This window comes from Folsomia candida, unplaced genomic scaffold (genome assembly GCF_002217175.1).
Source record: "Folsomia candida strain VU population unplaced genomic scaffold, ASM221717v1 Fcan01_Sc005, whole genome shotgun sequence".
Taxonomy (NCBI): domain Eukaryota; kingdom Metazoa; phylum Arthropoda; class Collembola; order Entomobryomorpha; family Isotomidae; genus Folsomia; species Folsomia candida.
Window position 1 is genome coordinate 4004588 of NW_019091197.1, and position 20159 is coordinate 4024746.

At 37.7% G+C, this 20159-nt stretch overlaps 1 protein-coding gene and 2 long non-coding RNA genes across 3 annotated transcripts; 1 reads left to right on the top strand and 2 right to left on the bottom strand.

Moving 5' to 3' along the window:
* Nucleotides 1-154: 154 nt before the first annotated feature.
* On the bottom strand, nucleotides 155-658 carry LOC118435576. The gene is made up of 2 exons (XR_004834900.1): nucleotides 403-658; nucleotides 155-325 (listed from the first exon to the last, which is right to left on the bottom strand). It is a non-coding gene; the product is annotated as an uncharacterized LOC118435576 (long non-coding RNA).
* A 606-nt stretch (nucleotides 659-1264) lies between these two features.
* Nucleotides 1265-1772, top strand: LOC118435964. The gene is made up of 2 exons (XR_004835081.1): nucleotides 1265-1508; nucleotides 1591-1772. It is a non-coding gene; the product is annotated as an uncharacterized LOC118435964 (long non-coding RNA).
* A 1722-nt stretch (nucleotides 1773-3494) lies between these two features.
* Nucleotides 3495-6364, bottom strand: LOC118435722. The gene is made up of 4 exons (XM_035852119.1): nucleotides 6038-6364; nucleotides 5824-5967; nucleotides 5230-5755; nucleotides 3495-3835 (listed from the first exon to the last, which is right to left on the bottom strand). Exons 1-4 carry the CDS (start codon nucleotides 6159-6161, stop codon nucleotides 3700-3702), a joined length of 930 nt encoding a protein of 309 aa, XP_035708012.1. The 5' UTR covers nucleotides 6162-6364; the 3' UTR covers nucleotides 3495-3699.
* Between the last annotated feature and the right edge of the window lie 13795 nt (nucleotides 6365-20159).

The following is a 20159-nucleotide window of genomic DNA, read 5'->3' on the forward strand; positions in this document are numbered from 1 at the left end:
TATCCGTAGTTACAAATACTTCATCATGTCCATATGCATTAAGTACTTATTATTTATACATGCCTACTTGAAATACGCATTTGCATGAGTATACATGAATTTTGTTTTGAGCATACCAATATGAACAACTGGTCTTCAGTCGGCTACATCTAAATATGCTTGTGCTACAGATGCAAAGATAGTTGTATTGACTTCATAGAAATAAACAGGTAAAGAAAAGAAATTTATAAATTTAGATTTTCAGAAAGTTCGGAATTTTAATATATATTTAGATGGTATCCGTATTAGCGACCATATCCCAACCAGGGAGATTGAAAATTTCCACCTATACAAGATTGAAACTAGTAAAGATTTCTAGATATTACTTTCGATAAAAGTTTAGGAGTTAGTTGGTCGACTTACCCCATGAAGGGGCTGGTGCTGGGACAAATCCGGGGATGGGGGCCCTCGTGGTTGTAGTGGTCTCTGGGGCAAGGGTTGTCTCTGGTTCAGAGGTTGTCCCTGGGTCAAGCGTTGTTTCCTGTGCACATGCGCCAAGCACCATACAAGCTAATGCCAAGGTGGGAAAGAGGAACTTCATTTTCTTAGTGAGATTTCTTGACTGATGTGAGTCTTCTATGTAGTTGGGAAATGATCTTCGGAGAATGTGATGATAAACGTGAAATTATTTTGCTTTTATACCCGAGGATATCTCACTAGAAATTTTGTCGTATAATCAGTTCCATCATATTCAATTCGGTGAAGCCATTTTCAATTGAGGTTTGCACAGTTGGTTCCATAGTTCTTGCCACAAAAATTATTTCAGCCTTTCTTGGAATTGTATTGTGTGCAAGCCATTTATAGACATGCCCGCGACATTTTATTTGTGGGATACATGTGTCAACCTTGACAATGATTCTAAACCAAATAATTTTTTAAAGTAATAAATGCAAAATTGATTTAAACATACTTGTGTACATATTTACATAAGTCGCAACTATATACATATTTATGCTAGTAAAAAAATTGACGCAATGATTTTTCTCTAAAATATCTGTCTAATTTGATTCTATTTGATAACACTTTACTTATATCTGAACGACTGAATGGCTGAAAATAAGCACAACGTGCATTACATATACGTACAGATGTGTGTATAAGTTAAGTCAATCTTTATTCAAGTGTACTTAGATATCAGTTTGGAAAACTGGTTTGAAATTAGTTAATCTATTGCATTTTTTTACACATGTCTACATTTTTTACGTTTTACATATGCTGCATTTTTGCATATACATACTTAAGTATGTATATAACAGATTTTTTTATTACACATTTACCTACATTCCGCTAAATTCTTGACTTGCAATTGGTCACCGTGCTCCCTTCATTAAAATTTGTTTAAGATTCTGATACCACTTTTCCCATAATTCTACTTTTTGGAAGCATTGAAGTTGGAGATTTCACCACTCTTAGCATTTGGCATTCCCATCTCATCCGAATCTCTCACCTGGGCCATTACGATTATCAGAGTAATCAGGACAGACCAAATCTATCGATACAAAAAAGTTTGTCGACAATACTGAAAAAAATGCTGACATGGTTTCCTTACAGATAACACGAAGCTCCGATTCAGGGTGAAAAAATTTCCTGGACTTATACTTAATTTGCAATTGATCACCTTCCGGTTAAGAAATTTTAGCTAAAAATATGTAAAAAACGTTATACGTATTCATGAGTAATTTTCATAATACATATTGCTTACTAAATAAATAATTGATTAACCTTTTTCGTCCCAACTTTCCCCAAATTGTTCACGTCGCATAACCGTTTAATCAGCAGAATCCGATTTTGTTCCAAATTCTCGCCCTCGTCTCCATACGTGTACAAAGTCCTCATCGTCATACCGGCTGCAAACATGTTGGTCAACATGCTCCCAATCTCCGCCATTTTATAGGAAACTATGGAAAAATATATACAGCCCAAGATCCAAATGATGCAAATCCAAACCTCGCCCACCAAGCGGACACTTAATTTTTCGTTAAAATAATCCACCAATCCCGATATGACGTCATATGCCCGAGTGACCTCCTCAATCTTGTCAAGAGTTACGAAATCATGTGCATAGTTGCCCGCGGCCGCATCGTTACTTTTGGCAATTTTCTCCACTTCCTTGATGACACATTTTAACACGAGGTTGTAAATCTTAACAAAAAATGTGATCCAATTGCTGAGAAGGATGTGTGAATATGTGAGGTAAATCCAGAACACGAGGCCCCAAAATAAGGCGAAATTTTCTGTCTGCATAATTTTAAACACGGAGGTTTTGCTCGGGAAGCCAAACACCTTTGTAAGGATTAGGTCGCCGAAGAGAGTTGTCGAAATTGGTAAATGCAGGAAGAAAATGGTCCAGCAAAACTGAACCCGGACTTGTTTTCGGAACAAATTCGTGAATTCTGGATGACTCCATATGTTTGCAATTTTTTGTAACTGATGGCAATGCATTTGCCAAAATGCGAGGGTACGTCGAACAGTAAAATATCCATAGATCCGGTTTCCCATTGTGTTAGTTAGGGAAAGAAAAGATATTACGGAAACTATGACCAAGTCGGTGGAAAGTTTGTTGTATTGATCGAACGCATCAGTTTGTTGGTCAGGTGCAATGACGAGGTACGAAAATGCGGAAAACAAGACGAGAAGGACAAGTTGCGAGAGGACGGAGGTTCTGAGCCAGCGAAATTGTAAGGATTTTGTGTAGCGTGGGGTGGATTTAATTTTTGAAGGGGTTTGTACTGGGGTTTGCGTGATGGTTAGTGGGACGTACCCGATGATCTGGACGCCGAGGAGGGGGTATTTTAGTAAGGTGAGGAGTAAATCCTCGACAGAAGTTAAGTCCATGGCTATAAAGTAGTTTTTGAGAAGGTAGTATACATAAATTGTGAAATTGTGGACGATTGACTAATCATAAATAAGTAGATAAGTAGAAATGTAGATAATAAGCTATGTAATCTCATTAGCTTTAGTGGTTAAGTGGAATCAATTAATTGATATTTGCAACATTTCACGTGACTAATTAGCAAATTATTAAGTAGCGATCGCTACGTTGATGTTCATGGCAAGAATTTTGTGTACGATCGTATGTATGCATCTATTTTCTGATCCTGAGTTTATTTTTTATCATTTGAGACAGTTATTACTATAAAATGTACTTCTTTAAGTAGCTTTGTCTTCCTAATGCAACTATTAATAACAAATATGGCATGACGTTAGTATGAACTTCTGGGAGACAAAGTAATTTATAATGATGCATTTATACATATAAGCGATAAATATCTTTAGTATTTACATAATTTACTTAATACTTAATTTGATTTTTATTCAGGTTTCATGAGATTAAAGTTGTACATAGTTTTTGTAAATTTGAGCAAAGTAGTTAATTGAATATTTGCAGGTATAACGTGCACATACATATAACGTTCTGTTGTCACCAAATAGTTGTAACCAGGCATTGCATAGTGTACATATTAATCAATTCGTTAGTTATTTATTTCTGTGGTTATGCAACTTAAAGCTCACATTGAGGTCGGATTGCTGTGCTAGATTGTAAATACTAGAATTATTTTCCGTCTCCATCTTCCAGCATTGTCCAGCAGCCACTGTCCTCACTGGACAAAGATTGTGCATCCCAATCCAACGAGTATTGTGACGAGCTGATCGATCTCGTCACCTCCAAACCGTACGCCAAGGAAATGTCGTCACCACCAGATTGCAATTCTGCAGATGCTCCTTCATCTGCGGCTGCTGTGCCGATGTGAATTTCCGTCTCGATCTTTGAACTGGCCAACTTTGAGATGGTAAACTGCAAGAATTAATTAAATCTGCAAAGTCTCGTTCACACTTTTATAAAAAAAATCTCCTGCAAATTTTATTCATGCTACATTGGGAGCTACCAATTCGCAAAAAAACGAAGTTCACAAGTTCGCAAAAACAATTGGCTTGAAAATTCATATGCGAATCTCCAAAGTAATTCACAATGTTTTATTTAAAATACTCGTAATGAGTATCCTCATTGTGCCAAGTTTTAGGTGCACATAAATAATTATGCAATATTGCAAATATTGAACATTTTGATTTCTTAATTTTACCTGCAGGATATAATTCACCGTGAAATTAGGACACCCCTCCACGCTGCGGTGGCTTTATGGGGCAGTTTCCAACAATTCCCCAGACCTCGTTCTGCATATATTTTTATATATTCTTCCGTCCTGAGGGCTGGAAGGACCGTCAGTAAAATTTCGTCGGACCACACCCCTTGGGGGGCGAAATGGCCCCCCGGTTGACCTTTGACATTAAAATTGGCTTAGGTTGTAGGTCAATGTGTGTGTAGTTTACCCTCCAAATTTGGAAGCATTTGGTCAACCACAACGCCGGGCGCCGTATGGCGACACTTGAAAAAACCCCCTTTTCGGCCCTTTTCAACGGCTTATAACTTCGCTACGTGGATCGATACAGCTTAGCGGTTAGGGGGATAACATGACACGTAATCTCGAGACTCATCCCCTGCAAGAAACTTAGATCTACTCTTGTCCAATTCGAAGTCACTGGCTTTTGAAGTTTGGAGTAATTAACCATGTCGACATGCCCACATTGTCGACACTTTTGTGTCGACATGATAAAAAATATGTGGGATAGTATCCATATGTATAAGTTGTTGGCAGCACATATTTTAGATCGTATCGACACAAAAGTGTCGACAATGTGGGCATGTCGACATGGTTAATTACTCCAAAATTCAAAAGCCAATGACTTCGAATGGGACAAGAGTAGATCTAAGTTTCTTGCAGGGGATGAGTCTCGAGATTACGTGTCATGTTATCCCCCTAACCGCTAAGCTGTATCGATCCACGTAGCGAAGTTATAAGCCGTTGAAAAGGGCCGAAAAGGGGGTTTTTTCAAGTGTCGCCATACGGCGCCCGGCGTTGTGGTTGACCAAATGCTTCCAAATTTGGAGGGTAAACTACACACACATTGACCTACAACCTAAGCCAATTTTAATGTCAAAGGTCAACCGGGGGGCCATTTCGCCCCCCAAGGGGTGTGGTCCGACGAAATTTTACTGACGGTCCTTCCAGCCCTCAGGACGGAAGAATATATAAAAATATATGCAGAACGAGGTCTGGGGAATTGTTGGAAACTGCCCCATAAGGCCACCGCTGCGTGCCCTCTCTTCCCAAGCCTGTCGGCACTACGTACGGTATCTCCATCACCCCCCTCCATTCCGACTTCCCCTCTGGAAATGATTCACTTTCTCCTTGCCACACGACATGCGCCTCACTCGTCCGCATGTGCCGTCCTCTCATCCGAGACGTAAATTTGTAGCCGATATTCTGCTGCAAGGCCCCCTTCACAGTCAGCGGGAGTGTCCCCCCGTTCCACACTTCGACCCGAAATGGGACCCTGTCACCCGGGACGGCACACCCCGTTTTGAGACAAACCCGCATTTTGACCACCTCGTTCGACGGGGTGACAGAGTTGCTGATTTTCTTAATGGGTTCGGAAAATTCGGCCTTTTCTTTTTCCACGTTGCCAATAATGACAATGTCCCGTTTTAGGATGAAGGTCTCCTTGCGCCCGTACTGCGACTGGGAGCGTGCAGTTAGCATGAGGCCGTACCAGGAGTAGGCGTTGTGCACGACGAAAGATGACCACAAGTCGAGAGAGAGGGGGAGTGAGAAGGAAATTTTGGTGGGGGTGTCGGCAGGGAGGAAAGTTCCGTCGGCTGGAAATCGGATTTTTATTTCACATCTGAATTATTTGCATACAAATTGCAATGTGTTTTTCGCATACCTGGACTTTTTTGGAGGCTCCAAGATCCACATGGAGTGGAATGAATTGTATCTAAAAAATGGTTTAAACTTGTCGCTTTTCCTTTCCCCACTTGTTCTGGGACAAAGACGTAGTCCGTTGTTCGAATCAGTGTCAGTTTAACGTCTAAAATTAATTTCTTTATAAAAAATTCATATGATTATTTTGAGAGAATAAGATGTGGCCAATCAATTACCATACAACTTGTTCCCTTTTGACTCCCCGTTGAACATCAGATTCCCAGTAATGTTCTCTCCTGCTTTGTAAATTAGCACGTTCTGGTCAAAATTGACCCCCAGTAGGCTGCTCTTTACTGACATTGCTGTCTCCCTGGGAAAATAGCGTAATACTGTTTTGTAAATTTGTGCCGGTAAGAATTAGATGGAAATTTGCAGCAGTCAAGAAGAAATATGTATGTTTTATGACCGGCCAGGTGAAAGTCAGCCAGAGCATTGGCATTGTGTTTGTTGGCGTAGCAAGTCCCACTTTCTTCTTGGGCACTCATTATATAGTACGTTTACGTGCTAGAACTACAAAACTTCTCCTTCTGTCCTCTATGTATATTCTTTTACGTGGTAAAAGTGGTTAAGTTGCTCGACTCATGAAGTCTCATAATTTTCTGCACAGCAATGAAAGTGCACAAGGATGACCCTCGAGTAACAAATGTATTCGATATTTTGCATGTATGTACATACGATTTCGTTTCATCAATTTATATACATCTCTGGGTAAAATTAATCAACATCTGTTCGAAATTGCAGATATGTATGTATTTGTCACATTTGCGTTAACAAGACAAGGTTCCCACGGTGAGCAACAGAAAAGTTTCTTTGGTGACCGATGGCATCCGACCATCTCTCCGACTTTAATACATGTCATGTATGCATAAACATTTGAACATACAACATACATGCAACATTATACCTTTGATAAATCATGATAGCTACCTGTAGTTAAACGTTTGAAGTCAAAATTATTCATTATTAATGGATTATGGATCGATTAACCTTGAGGTAACTTTTACCACTTACTACTTACATAGATAAATTTGGCTAGTTTCAATCAATGATCACATGCAATACTGGTACAGAGGGGTGGGACAGAAGAAGGAGCCATGTTACCTGAATTTATTGCGGCCTTATTTTTCGTTTGTGAAGTTTGGTAAATATTTCAATGTGAAGCCCTTTAGTTTGTCCAACGAGCCTCAGTCGCTTTTTCCAACCAGTCATGACATTTGACACCATTTTCAGAGTGATTCTGTACCACTCGTCCTGAACACTTTTCCAAAGTCCATCAAAACGCACGCGTTTTCCTTTCAAGAAGGCTCTGTTTTAAGTACTCGAATCCAAAAAAAACATCGGATTGATATCAGAGGAACTATCGAGAGTTTCTGTAGTAGGAATAATTGTTATACACAAACTTTTTTTAAAATCCTTCGCGTAGGCTGCTATTTTGTGAGAAATAAGTTGGTTGAGAGCATTATCTCGGGATTTCCTACGAGTCACTCGCTGTAGGTCATTGCGAATGACCCTAGAACCTGTTCTCCTACTAACGTTTAACATTTTCGCCATGTAACTTTTAGTTGGTGGATTTACCGTTTTGGCGAAAAAAATTGATTTTCTGGATCAACTTTTTGGTTCAGGCTGATCTTGGGTATCCTTTCCGTGGGTGGAGCTCTAACCGCTGTTGCCCTCCTCTTGATTCCAACGTTTTTAAGTACATTAGAAACGTACTTTCGATCGACGATAAATCCATTTGCAGCAAATTTTCCAACAATCGCTCTCTGGCTCAATATGTCTTTGGAAAACACTTTTATTAGTGCCTCGCACTCTGGGGGGTGCTGTAGGGGCATTTTTAACCACAGGGAAAATGTGAATAGTGCAAAATTTTCGTAAACAATCTGGGTATGACATATGCAAATTTTGAAAATGCCGCAAGTGTGTATCACACGCCACCCCCAAAATTCAAGTGGCTCCTTCTTCTGTCCCAACCCTCTGTATTACAAATACTTATTCTAAATTTTCTATTATACTGCTTAATACAAAAATATGCATGTATACATGGTATTAAAAAATATATATTGTTGGAAGCGGTGGTCAAAATTACCGTAGTCGGCAGTGGACAATGGAGTAAGCGTACCTTTAGTTAATATATAACAAAATTACCGATGTGTAACATGAGAATAGGATTAAGAAAAGAAAATTAAATTGTGATGTCCTACAGGGTCTGGCACTTTGGTGGATACGAATTTGACCTTGAATAACCCCGGAACGGTTTGTCGTAACGGTTCAAAATTTTGAACAGACGAGCATGTTATCCTCAAATAGTTGTGTGCAAAAATTCAACTCTCTACTTTCAAAAATGCCTCCCCCACAGCCCCCAGAAGCTGAGACAGTCAGTTCAACTTGTTCCAGAAAAAATCTCGCCCGTGTTTGCAAAAAATGTTATTTAAATTTTCTGTTCAGGAATAAGAGTGCGTTATTGGTGACAATTGACGAAGAACTATTTTCCCTACAAGTTACTAATTGGGTTCGAAGAGCTTAGTACACGACAAGTGCCGAAAAAAAATTCAAGAAATTTGGTGCTTTTCAGTGAGGAGAACTTTTTCAAACATTTTATGGTTGTGGGTGCAATGTCCGGTCGTGGTATCCTCCCACTTATCAAAGTCTCCCAAAAAGTGAACGTATCTGCAAAGTATGATGTGGACCGTGTTTTGAAACCACTTTTAGAATAACATTTTCCTAAATTACACGGTGAAAAAATAAATAAGGTGATTTTTCATAATGACTCAGCGACTTCGAAAACGACAACGTTGACTCAAGATATTGCAAACGACCTTGAACTTAGAATGGGGATAAAATCATTTCGAATAGTGAAATACCTGTAAAATGCCCTGACATAAGTCAAATAGACTTTTTTGGGTTCGAAGACTTGAAAATAAATTTTTTTTCTATGGAGACCAAATTTTTGAGACGGAGTTTGGAAAAAGTTAAAATGACTCTCTCAACTTCTGGGGGCTGTGGGGGAGGCATTTTTGAAAGTAGAGAGTTGAATTTTTGCACACAACTATTTGAGGATAACGTGCTCGTCTTGTCAAAATTTTGACCCGCTACGACAAACTGTTCCGGGGTTATTCAAGGTCAAATTCGTATCCACCAAAATGCCAAACCCTTCTGTACTTGGTCTTATCATCTTCATCCATTTGCTTTTCTTAATGGACATATCGGTAATATCTAAATTGTTCAACCAGAGTGGGAAAAACGAAGCATTTGTGCATGGTATTTATTTATTTAGTTTCGTACTTTCATGCTTCTATACATACATACAGGTACATTTGCATGCTAAGAGTTTGGTAAAGAGTTGTGCGAAGCGAATTGACTAGGAGGAAGAAATGACTCATCTAAAGCCCGTGTAGCATTTTGTTGTAAATAAACGTTCAATGAGTAACTATTTATGAAAGTAGGAAATACTTCCGACGCCATAAACCAAGACAATGGCACGAACCTCAACTATGGCCATCATTAATGTTATTAATACCCCTTTTTTTAGATTCCATAACTACATTTTAAAGCAACAAATATCATTTTCAATTTGAGAAGAGCATTGTTTTTTCGACTTCCAAAAAATTGTTAAAAATCCTGATTTCCTAATTGTGATGCAAGTTCAGCATGGGAAGCTTGAATAAGTTGTTCTTACAATCCACACCCATGTATTCCGACGAAGCCTCCTCAAATTTATAATTATTATATGACATGTTTATATTATAGTATTTTCATAGCTAAGCTACGCTACATACATATGTACACAAGGAGAACGAGATAAGAGCGTCTATCACCTACATGCATAAATACATACATACATGTGACATACATATGTAAATGATTGGGGGTGTGTGATATTTGAAAATATGCCAAAAATTTACAGGGGATAAATTAGTTTGTGTGAGACTATGAGATTAATTAGCCATTGGCTCATCATTTTATGCAAATTTGATATAATACGTTCTGCGAACAAATATTCCTGAGGTTAACATACCGTTTGCTTTGGCAGGACAAATATTAATAATGATGTCACGTCCTACATACATCGCCGGACTAAAACCATGCATGTCATGGTTATGAAAATTTGGTTTGTAGAACAAAAACGATTATTGTTACTGCAATTATATTTCCCAAAGGTTATTTCCAGAATTTTTGCGCAGTTTGCATGCCATGACGTATATACATACATACATATGTAGTCAAAATGTTTAAAAGTTTAATGATCATGATAATATGTACAGATTAACAGGGCATACTTAATGCCATAGCGAAATCTAAAATTTGCCTTGACCAGAAGATTTGTAATGTCAAATTGTTGATTTCTGACTCATTTCCCTAGATAAGTATTTATATTGCACTTACTTATTTATGCACATATTTACAAACTTGCCCTTCTGAATTTAAATTTTTTATATGTACAAGCATCAAAAATGGGCATTTACCTAGGTGCACATATTATACATATACATATTAGGTAGGTAGATATATCGATAAGCTCTTAATAATTCAAAATATTTGACCAATTTATATAAACGACAATCAAGAAATCAGTGCTTATACCTTTGAAGTTAGTTCTCATCGATGTGAAACTTGATAACTTTTGGTTTTATGTAAATCAAGTGCTTACCTTAACATTTCTTCCGAATTAACGTTTTAAGATAAGCAAGTTCCAAAGTTCATAAGACTAGAATGCGATTTGCATATATCGCAAATAAAATACATAATTAAGTATTTATCGGCAGCTTTTTTGATTCCATAATATAATTATCTAAATATCAAGAAAATCGACATGTACATAATTATACAACAAATTTAACAACTAAATAAAAAAACTTTCCCTTTCTGCAGGTAACCAGCATGTTAGTCAATCATATAACTAAGTACATAAATTCAGTACTATTAGGTTGCAGTTGTCGTACTAAATTTCGATTCTGTAGTGAATTTAAAAAGTTAGTCTACCAAGATTCCATTACTGGCTACAGCATGTCAGCTAAAAACATTGCTGTTGCATTCTCTGAGCACCACAAATTGTTTAAATTCTACTCGAAATCCCCCTTGCAATGGGTGAGTGAACGTGAAGTTATTGAATTCAAATCTTGGAGAAAAGAGAGATCTGTCCTGTATTGGCATATCAACTGCATACTGACAATTAGTGTGACTTACCAAGCTGGCTTTGCTTACGTTCTTTACCAGCAACTATTTCGCCCTGACCCATCAAGACATTTGTTCAAAGTTGTGATCATGTCGATGCTCGGGGTGCTAAATTGCTACGGATCAGTGATGCATCTAATGACAACTTTGTACGGGGATGGAGCGGCGATTGGATGGAACCAATTACATAAAATTGGAAGAGATCTTAAAGATTGGAAGGAGGATCATGGTGAGAAATGGAATTGTATTGGGCGTACTCACGACAATAATGTATTTCGTATCGCAACTCGTTTACGTAGAAAACTTGTGAAGAAAGAAATATTTTGAGGGGATTCGCAAAAATATAACTTAACAAATCTATGATAAACACCTATTTTGATATTGTGGTTTCTGTAATTCCTTTTGCTGGGTAAGGATGAGTTTGCGAAATAAAAACGTGTCCCGTTGCTGGGTAATAAAGTCCCATGGCTTTATATCTAATTTTTTGCGAAATCTCACAGTCTCGCAAATTCTGTTTCTATGCTCAAATTGCGAGATATTCGACATATGCGAAGGTTGCCGTGAGTACCCTCCTTGTGAATTATTTCACATTTTTGTGGCAATACTGAGGAAATTTACTGGAACAAACTGGAATGATGGGACTTCTCGTTTTATATTTACACACATTTGAAAATCGTAACCTTTCAACACTGACCCACTTATCGTCTGACCATGCATACAAAAATTGTATTTTTCTATCTTCAGGTATCCATCGCTTCCAAGTTCCTTCACCCATTCCACTTTTCGACCTTGAAAGGATCATCCTGCTGTCCATCGTTCACGTTTTTGCGGCATACTTCCCCCTCGTCCTGGCCTCCAACATGTTGATGCACTTGGACCCTTTGTACCCCGTAGTGACGGACATCTCATCATTTCTACGTCTCACCTTTCCAGCCATGATGGTCCTTCATGTCCTCCGATTTATCATCGTTGTCATCAACGTGTTCGAAATTTGTTCCATTTTTTCCTTTGTCATTCTGTTTTTCCTCTCAGGATTGCACGTAATGGACAAAATCCTCTCCATTCTGGTCGAACAATCGAAGCGAATTGTACTTTCTCGTCAAAAAGGGGATAACATGAACAAAATCGAATACTTGTTAAGGACACATGTTCACCTGCAATTAGCGTACAAACCAATCGCGCGATACCAGGAATTGGGAACCATTGCACTAATGCTGGTGGGGCTGTTGGTCTTTATATTTTCAAATTTTGCTACGCTACGTTTCTACAAGTTATTGCCGTTTATGGTGTTTGCCTTTTACCCATCGGTGTCAGCGGTGGTTGGGGTAATTGTTAATCTGACGTTGCCCTACACTCATAAATTATATGAGGATTCGATGGAAATTTTACGATTGTTGGGGGCAGGATGTGCCGTTAGGTTACGGGGGAAGTGAGATTGCTGAGAAGGAAGATTGGGTCTGTTAGGGCACACAGATTGTATGCTGGGGTGGGAGGGAATAATATATTTTGTTTGAATAAGGAAACTAAAGTGCATTACTTACAGTATGTGATTTATTACACGATAACGTTATTGTTAAGTGTGCCGAACAGTGTGATACTGAAAGTCGGGGCAATGTAGTCGGTGATATATGTATTAAGTTTATTTAGGTACTGTATTTTGAGTTATCTTTCAGTACACTTCATCTATCAGTATTAGTCGTTAGTTATCAGTCAATGGTAGTTGTCTCTTGATATGCCCCAGTCTCCATCTATCCAAAGCCTAAAAAAGAGAAAAAGTAACATGCAAGCCTGGGCCCGCTTCTCCCGTCACAGTCTTTTTGATGCAGCCCCGGTTCACATCACCAAAACGTAGTTTCCTGACTTTTGTTGGAAAATCAGAATTTTTGTTGAAATTTCCGGTCCAAGATGTCATCCCCCCAAAAGAGGAACAGGTAAGCCTACTATTCATGTATTTTGCTTGGGCCATTAATGATTAGAAGCGAGGAAAATTATAACAAAAAAAATAGTCTTGGCCAGTGTGACGACGTGGTCGCGCACAATTTTTCTTAGGTGAAGGAAAAGTAACCAAAAGGAGATCATGTTAAAAGATCACCATGGTTACGGCGAAGCCTAAGTATGCATTCAGCTGCAACTTTGAAAAGGTCGCACTGAGATGTAGCCCAAACCGTTCGTTGCATGGAAAACATGTTGAAACAAAAAAACCAGAGAATTCTGTTTTACAGATACGTTTTTTTTATTTTTTCCGAAATTTTAATTCCTTAAGGTAGAAAGTCCGATGCCTAAGTTTCAAATCCATTTCTTGGCATCAAGGAAGTGTTTCCGACCGGGGGCTTGCCATTTTTATTATTCTCCTGGATAATACGCAAATTTTAAGCCTTTGTTGGACTTAATCGGATGAAAACTCACGGAATTAGAGCTTTTTGAAATATTTCCATTAAGCAACCTATTTACGTATGTATATTTACGTGTTAGGTTACTGGTTGCTAACGTGTGCGAGAAATGTAAGGTGTGTTTAGCATATAGCATATTTGGCTGAAACAATTAGCAGCGATCAAATTGCATGAAATACAAATATTAACGCATGCATACCCTGGGAGACTAATTTAGTAGGGCCGCATACACACCCACTGCGGGACTAATTTGGTATACCAAGCGTCCACTGGGGGATTAAATAAGTATACCAAACGTCCACACCCACTGGGGTATTACTTTAGTATACCACGCATCCACCTACAGGAGAATTATCAACTTTTAAGATTTGATAATTGCATATTATTTTATGCATTTAAGTTCACAAATCACTAAAAATAATTAAATAAATAAATTTTAAAAAACAAACTTAGGTGAAGGACGCGCTTAAAATATTAAAACAAGAAGCATTACAAAATGTCATAATATCGTTTAATATTTATTAACCTTTACTTCACCGTGGGCCCAACTAATACAGGAGAAAAGCTATACTTTCAGGCATTTGGAACAATTATTCGAAATACGTAGTATTTGTATATTAAGCTTGCAAGATGTGATTGGTTATCTTTCAATAAATCGCGACACCTGTTATAGAGGAAATTTGTTCATGTTCTGGCATATTTTAGTAACTCTCCCTGTAACGGTGCACTTATTTGTTAATCAAGTCGTTAGTTTAGTTACATTTATTGTTAATTATTATGAAAAAGTTGGGCCCACTGTGAAGTAAAAGTTAATAAATATTAAACGATATTATGACATTTTGTAATGCTTCTTGTTTTAATATTTTAAGCGCGTCCTTCACCTAAGTTTGTTTTTTAAAATTTATTTATTGGGAGATGACGTGGTCACTCCAATAATTGAATATATATATATATTGTTTGGCCAGTGTGACGACGTGGTCGCACACATATTTTTAGAGATGACGTGGTCACTCCTAATTTTCAAAATTTTAGAAATTGAAATTTTCGTATCATTATTTTTATCAGCAATGAAGTTGGTGATGCTGCCTGCCACCCTTCAAAGAAAAAGAATAAAATTGCTAAAACACTGGCTAATCATTCTAAAGCAATTCAAGAAATACGAGACCTCCTAATTAATCCAGTTAAGGATGGAAAGCCAAAGTCCGATGACGTGGTCGGGGACGCAATGCAGAACCTACTAAATTTAGATAAGGGTAATTTTTCAATTAATTGTTGTTGGCAATGAGTTGAATAAGGCAAAAAGCATTTTTTGTAGACATAACAATCCAGCCTGAAGATGGTGCATCTCAGGATCTTCTCGAAATACTTAATGTGAGTCAACTTGAACCTGAATTTGGTCCTGATTTGAACGGCGCTGTTGCTGAATCCTTTACAAACTTATCGAAGACAGCCTTACCTAAAGAAAAGTTTGATGAAATTAAGAACCTTTTCCTAACTCCTCAAAATTGCAAACAACTGGGAGTTCCGAGGGTAAATCCAGAGATTTGGGGTGTTCTATCACCTAAGATCAAGCAATCTGATTTTCAAAATCAACAAATGCAAAATACTCTTTCATCTTCGACGGTCGCATTAGCCAAACTGTCTGAGATAATTATGCAAAATTCAAAGCAAATGCCTACCAATGTAAGTCAAGATATTTTGAGACTCGCTATTCAGGCTGCTGCGTTAAATTCAAAACTATTTCAAGAATTAAATATGAAACGGAAACAAGAAATCAGACCATGTTTGAATAATGACATCGCAGCAGTGTGCAACACGCCTTCCACTCCAGAGCTTCTTTTTGGAGACTATATTTGCGATACCATTAAGGCAACAAAGTCAGCTGCGGCAGTAATGAGGTCTTCAAGTTTTACACGGCCATCAGGCGGTTCGACTTTTTCAAACAGGACGAGAGGGAATTATTATCATTCTAATAGAGGCTCGTCTTTAAAGTTCAATCGGGCCTCCTTCGGCAGAGGAGGCCTTCGTCCCCAATATCGTCACAATTTAAACCAACGGGGATCGATGTATCGAACCTGCCGTCTTGGCTTAGAGGCTTGACCATCAGTGTCATGACTCAAAAAGCCGAGAGTTCGATTCCTCTTGAGTTGTATTATGCAGCAAAAAGTGTGGAACGAACTGGTATGGAAATACAAATTACTGTTCGGTGCCGGCAGATAATCTGCATAGGATTGTCTGGCCAAATCCTAAGATAGTTTGAATATCTCCTTATTTACATCCTATCCTGTTTCACCGTCCACCCCAATTTTCAATTTCAATAATTACTCCCTTTCCTCTACAGTACCTATCCTAGTAAACCTGACATGCCAGCCCTAACTATACCTTTCCTTGTAGTTGTTGATGTCAGTATCTATCCCTGTCTTGGTATTGGAAACGATGTGGCTCACATATCATATACCGCAGACGTAAAAGATTGAACAGAACAGAACAGGACCTCAACTGAGACCATTCCGACACCACCAGTAGTAAGTAGAGCTAGGTCGCTAAGTTCACATATTGTTAATTGGCGTAAAATTACTAAAGATAAGGAGATATTAGCAGCAGCTGAAAATTTTAAGATTCCTTTTTTAAGTTTACCTGTACAAGATAAGCCTCCTACACCATTTAAATTTTCAAAAAAGGAGTTTCCTAATGCACAAAAAGCTGTGCAAAAATTAATTGAAACGGGTGCCGTTATTGAGGTTGAGCCATGTGATGGTCAGTTTATTTCTAGAATATTTTTAGTTCCAAAAAGAGATCCTGGTTCCAATCGACTGGTTATCAATTTAAAACATTTAAATGAGTTTGTCATTTCTCCACATTTTAAAATCGAAAATTATAAGCATGTTGAATCTCTAATTGAGAGGGATTTTTATATGGCGACAATTGATTTGGTGGATGCCTATCATGCGATTCCGGTGCATCCGGATCATCAAAAATATCTAAGATTTGAATTTAATAATAAAATTTTTCAATTTACATGTATTCCTTTTGGGATTTCATGTGCGCCAAGATTGTTTACGAAGATTTTTAGACCGATCATGGGATTACTAAGAAATCAAGGAAATATTTCCAATCAGTACTTGGATGATTTATTATTACTAGGTAAATCTAAATTTGAATGTTTGAAAAACATTAGGTCTACCAAGATACTACTTAAATGGCTAGGGTTTTAAATTAATGTCAAGAAATCTAAGCTCAATTCTGCTCGTGTGGCAGACTATTTAGGTATTATTTATGATTCAAAATTAATGCGAGTTTCGTTGCCCGACCGTAAAATTTCAAAAATTTCATTCCAAGTACATAAGTTCTTGAATATTCCAAAGATGAACATTCATGATTTATTTAAGTTGACCGGTCAGTTAATTGCAGCCTCTCCGGCCGTAAATTATTCCACAATTCATACCAGGGATTTAGAAATGTTGCGTAATTCAGCTTTAGTAAAATCCAACGGTGATTACTTGGCAAAATGCGAATTAAATGAGGAGTGCAAATTTGAATTGAAATGGTGGTTGGCTGTCCTACCACATTGCTATAATCCTTTACGATTTCAAAAATATTTAGTAGTTCTGACCACTGATTCTTCCACCACTGGTTGGGGAGCTCACACGGATCTCGAAGTTACGAGAGGTTTTTGGTCACGAGAGGAACAGCTCTTACACATTAATACGTTGGAATTAATTGCAGTTTTGAACGGGTTAAAGTCCTTGTGCAGTAATCTAACTGGATGTAGTATTTTGATTCGCAGTGACAACACTACCACAATCGCATACATAAACAAGTTTGGAGGTTGTCGTTCCGCAATTAATTTAAAATCGGCAAAGGCCGTTTGGGAGTGGTGCGAAGAGAGAAGTATTTGGATTTTTGCCTCATACATTAAATCGGTAGATAATATTATTGCGGACAGACAATCGAGACAAGCAATTGATGAAAGCGATTTTACACTCGACTCCCGGTCATTTGACTTAATTTGCCAAACTTTTGGAGTTTCATTTATAGACTTATTTGCGACAAGTATGTCTACTAAATGTCAACGATTTGCATCTTGGTATCCTGATCCGAATTGCGAGGTGGTCGATTCATTCACTATTGATTGGTCAGAATTTTTCTATGCATTTCCTCCGTTTTCTCAAATATCAAAAGTTTTGCGTAAAATAAGAAATGACAATGCCACTGGCATTGTTGTCGTTCCTGATTGGTCCACGCAATCATGGTACCCTCAATTTTCAAGGCTGCTATTATCAAATATTCTTGTATTAAAAGCAAATACGTACGATTTAAGATCGCCATATACTAATTCCTCTCATCCTATGTGTAGGAAGGTGAATCTTCTAGTAGCTGTTTTATCTGGCAATCTAACCAGTTTCCCGAGAATGTAACGAAATTGCTAAAATCGTCTTGCCAAGATTCAACGTGGAAGCAGTATCAGTCAAATTTTAAAAAGTGGAAAGCTTATTGTGTAGAGAATGAGTGTTCTGTTTGGAACCCTACGATTAATTCTATTTTATCATTTTTGGCAACTTTGTTTGATAGTGGTTTAGGTTACACTACAATTAATTCGATGCGCTCATCCCTGTCTACGATTATTGGAAAAGTTGATGGTCAAAGTTTGGGTTCTCACCCATTGGTATGTCGACTTTTAAAAGGAGTTTCAAATTCTCGTCCTCCTAAACCGAAATACCAACAAACTTGGGATTGTGATGTCGTTTTAAGGTTTTGTAAAAACTTAGGTGAAACAACTGGATTAAATTTAATTGACTTATCATTAAAATAAGTTGTCCTTCTTGCTCTAACAACAGGGCAGAGAGTACAGACTTTGTCTGCAATTAATGTAGCTAATATGAAACTGCTTGGTGATGGGTCATATGAAATTGTAATCTAAATACTAAATTAAAAATTACTAAATTAAAATCCACCAAGCCAGGTGATTCAACTGTTCTGGTTTTACCTAAATTTAGTGATAATGAATTATGTGTTGTTAGCACTTTAACCCATTATTTAACTGTTACTGAAGATTTAAGACAGGATGAGAAACTTTTTGTGTGTACACGGCCACCTCATCGAGCTGCGACTCGTGATACGTTGAGCCGATGGTTAAAAACGGTATTATTTAAAGCAGGGATTGATGTAAATATTTATTCAGCTCATAGTTTTCGACATTCTTCGACATCCAAGGCTAATGACCGAGGTGCTTGTATTGACTCAATTTTTAAAGCTGCTGGTTGGTGTAATAATTCTAAAATATTTGCGAAGCATTATCGTAGACCTATTATAGATAGGCAAGAGTTTGCGAATGCGGTTATGAATATGTAATTGATACAACTTATTGATTAAATAAATGTTTTCGACTTCACATTTTCTCATGAAGCTTTGTATTACTACCATTGACTGATAACTAACGACTAATACTGATAGATGAAGTGTACTGAAAGATAATTGTAAATTATCCGAGGGCGGCCCGAAGGGCCGGCCGACAGATAATTGTAATTATCTGAAGTAACACGGAATCCTGAAGTATTAGTCGCCCTCCCACCTCCCCAACAACTGCGCTTATCATTCGAAAATGTTGGCTTTGGACTGTGACGGGAGAAGCGGGCCCAGGCATGCATGTTACTTTTTCTCTTTTTTAGGCTTTGGATAGATGGAGACTGGGGCATATCAAGAGACAACTACCATTGACTGATAACTAACGACTAATACTTCAAGATTCCGTGTTACTTCAGATAATTACAATTATCTGTCGGCCGGCCCTTCGGGCCGCCCTCGGATAATTTACAATTTTAAGCAAAATAATGGAATATAATGACATAATAATTCCTCACCGGTTCATTAAGAGCGGATGCATGCATTTATTATAAAATGGTTTACGTAATTTATTAGCAAATATGTTGGTAGATTTTAAATTACTTGATTAGTCAAGAAATGTATTATATAAGATTATAGAAGGAAGTTATGTATCGTCTTATTCATATAGAATACATAATTTGCATATTGATCCGCCATGGCAGATATAAGAATCAGTATTTGGTATAATTTCTCTATCAGGCTATGCTCGATAGACCACTGCTTCTTACTCTATTCAGATTATATAAAAGTGAAATTTAGTCATCGTCGTAGTCATTCTTACATAATATGCAAATCATCTTCATATAATACGTAATTTGCATATTGACCCGGAATGGCAGGCAGAAATATCAGTATTTGGGATAATTTTTTGGCGGGGTAGCAAGTCCCATACTTTTTCCTTAGGCATTCGTTCGTTATACGTTCGCGTGCTAGAACTATAAAACTTCTCCTGTCCTCTGCCATCTGTGTATATTCTTTCGCGTGGCGAAAGTGGCTAACTTGCTCGACTTAAGAATTTGTCCCATAATTTTCTGCACAGCAATGAAAGTGTATGTATCCGTTCCATTGTATGCTTAGTTGTTGTTCATGTTGCATTACAAGGATGCCTAACGAGTCGCAAATGTATTGCATATTTTGCTGTTGTGCATACATATGTATGCATGTACATACATATGTATGCATGTACATACATGTTATTCAATAAAATACATTTCGAAGCGGCGGTCAAAATTGTTGCAGTGGAAAATGGAGTAAACATACCTTTAGTTAATATCAAATTACGGGTATGTAGTAATGATTAGGAGTCAGAAAATTGAATTGCGATGTCCTGTTAAATATGTCTTCCCAATCC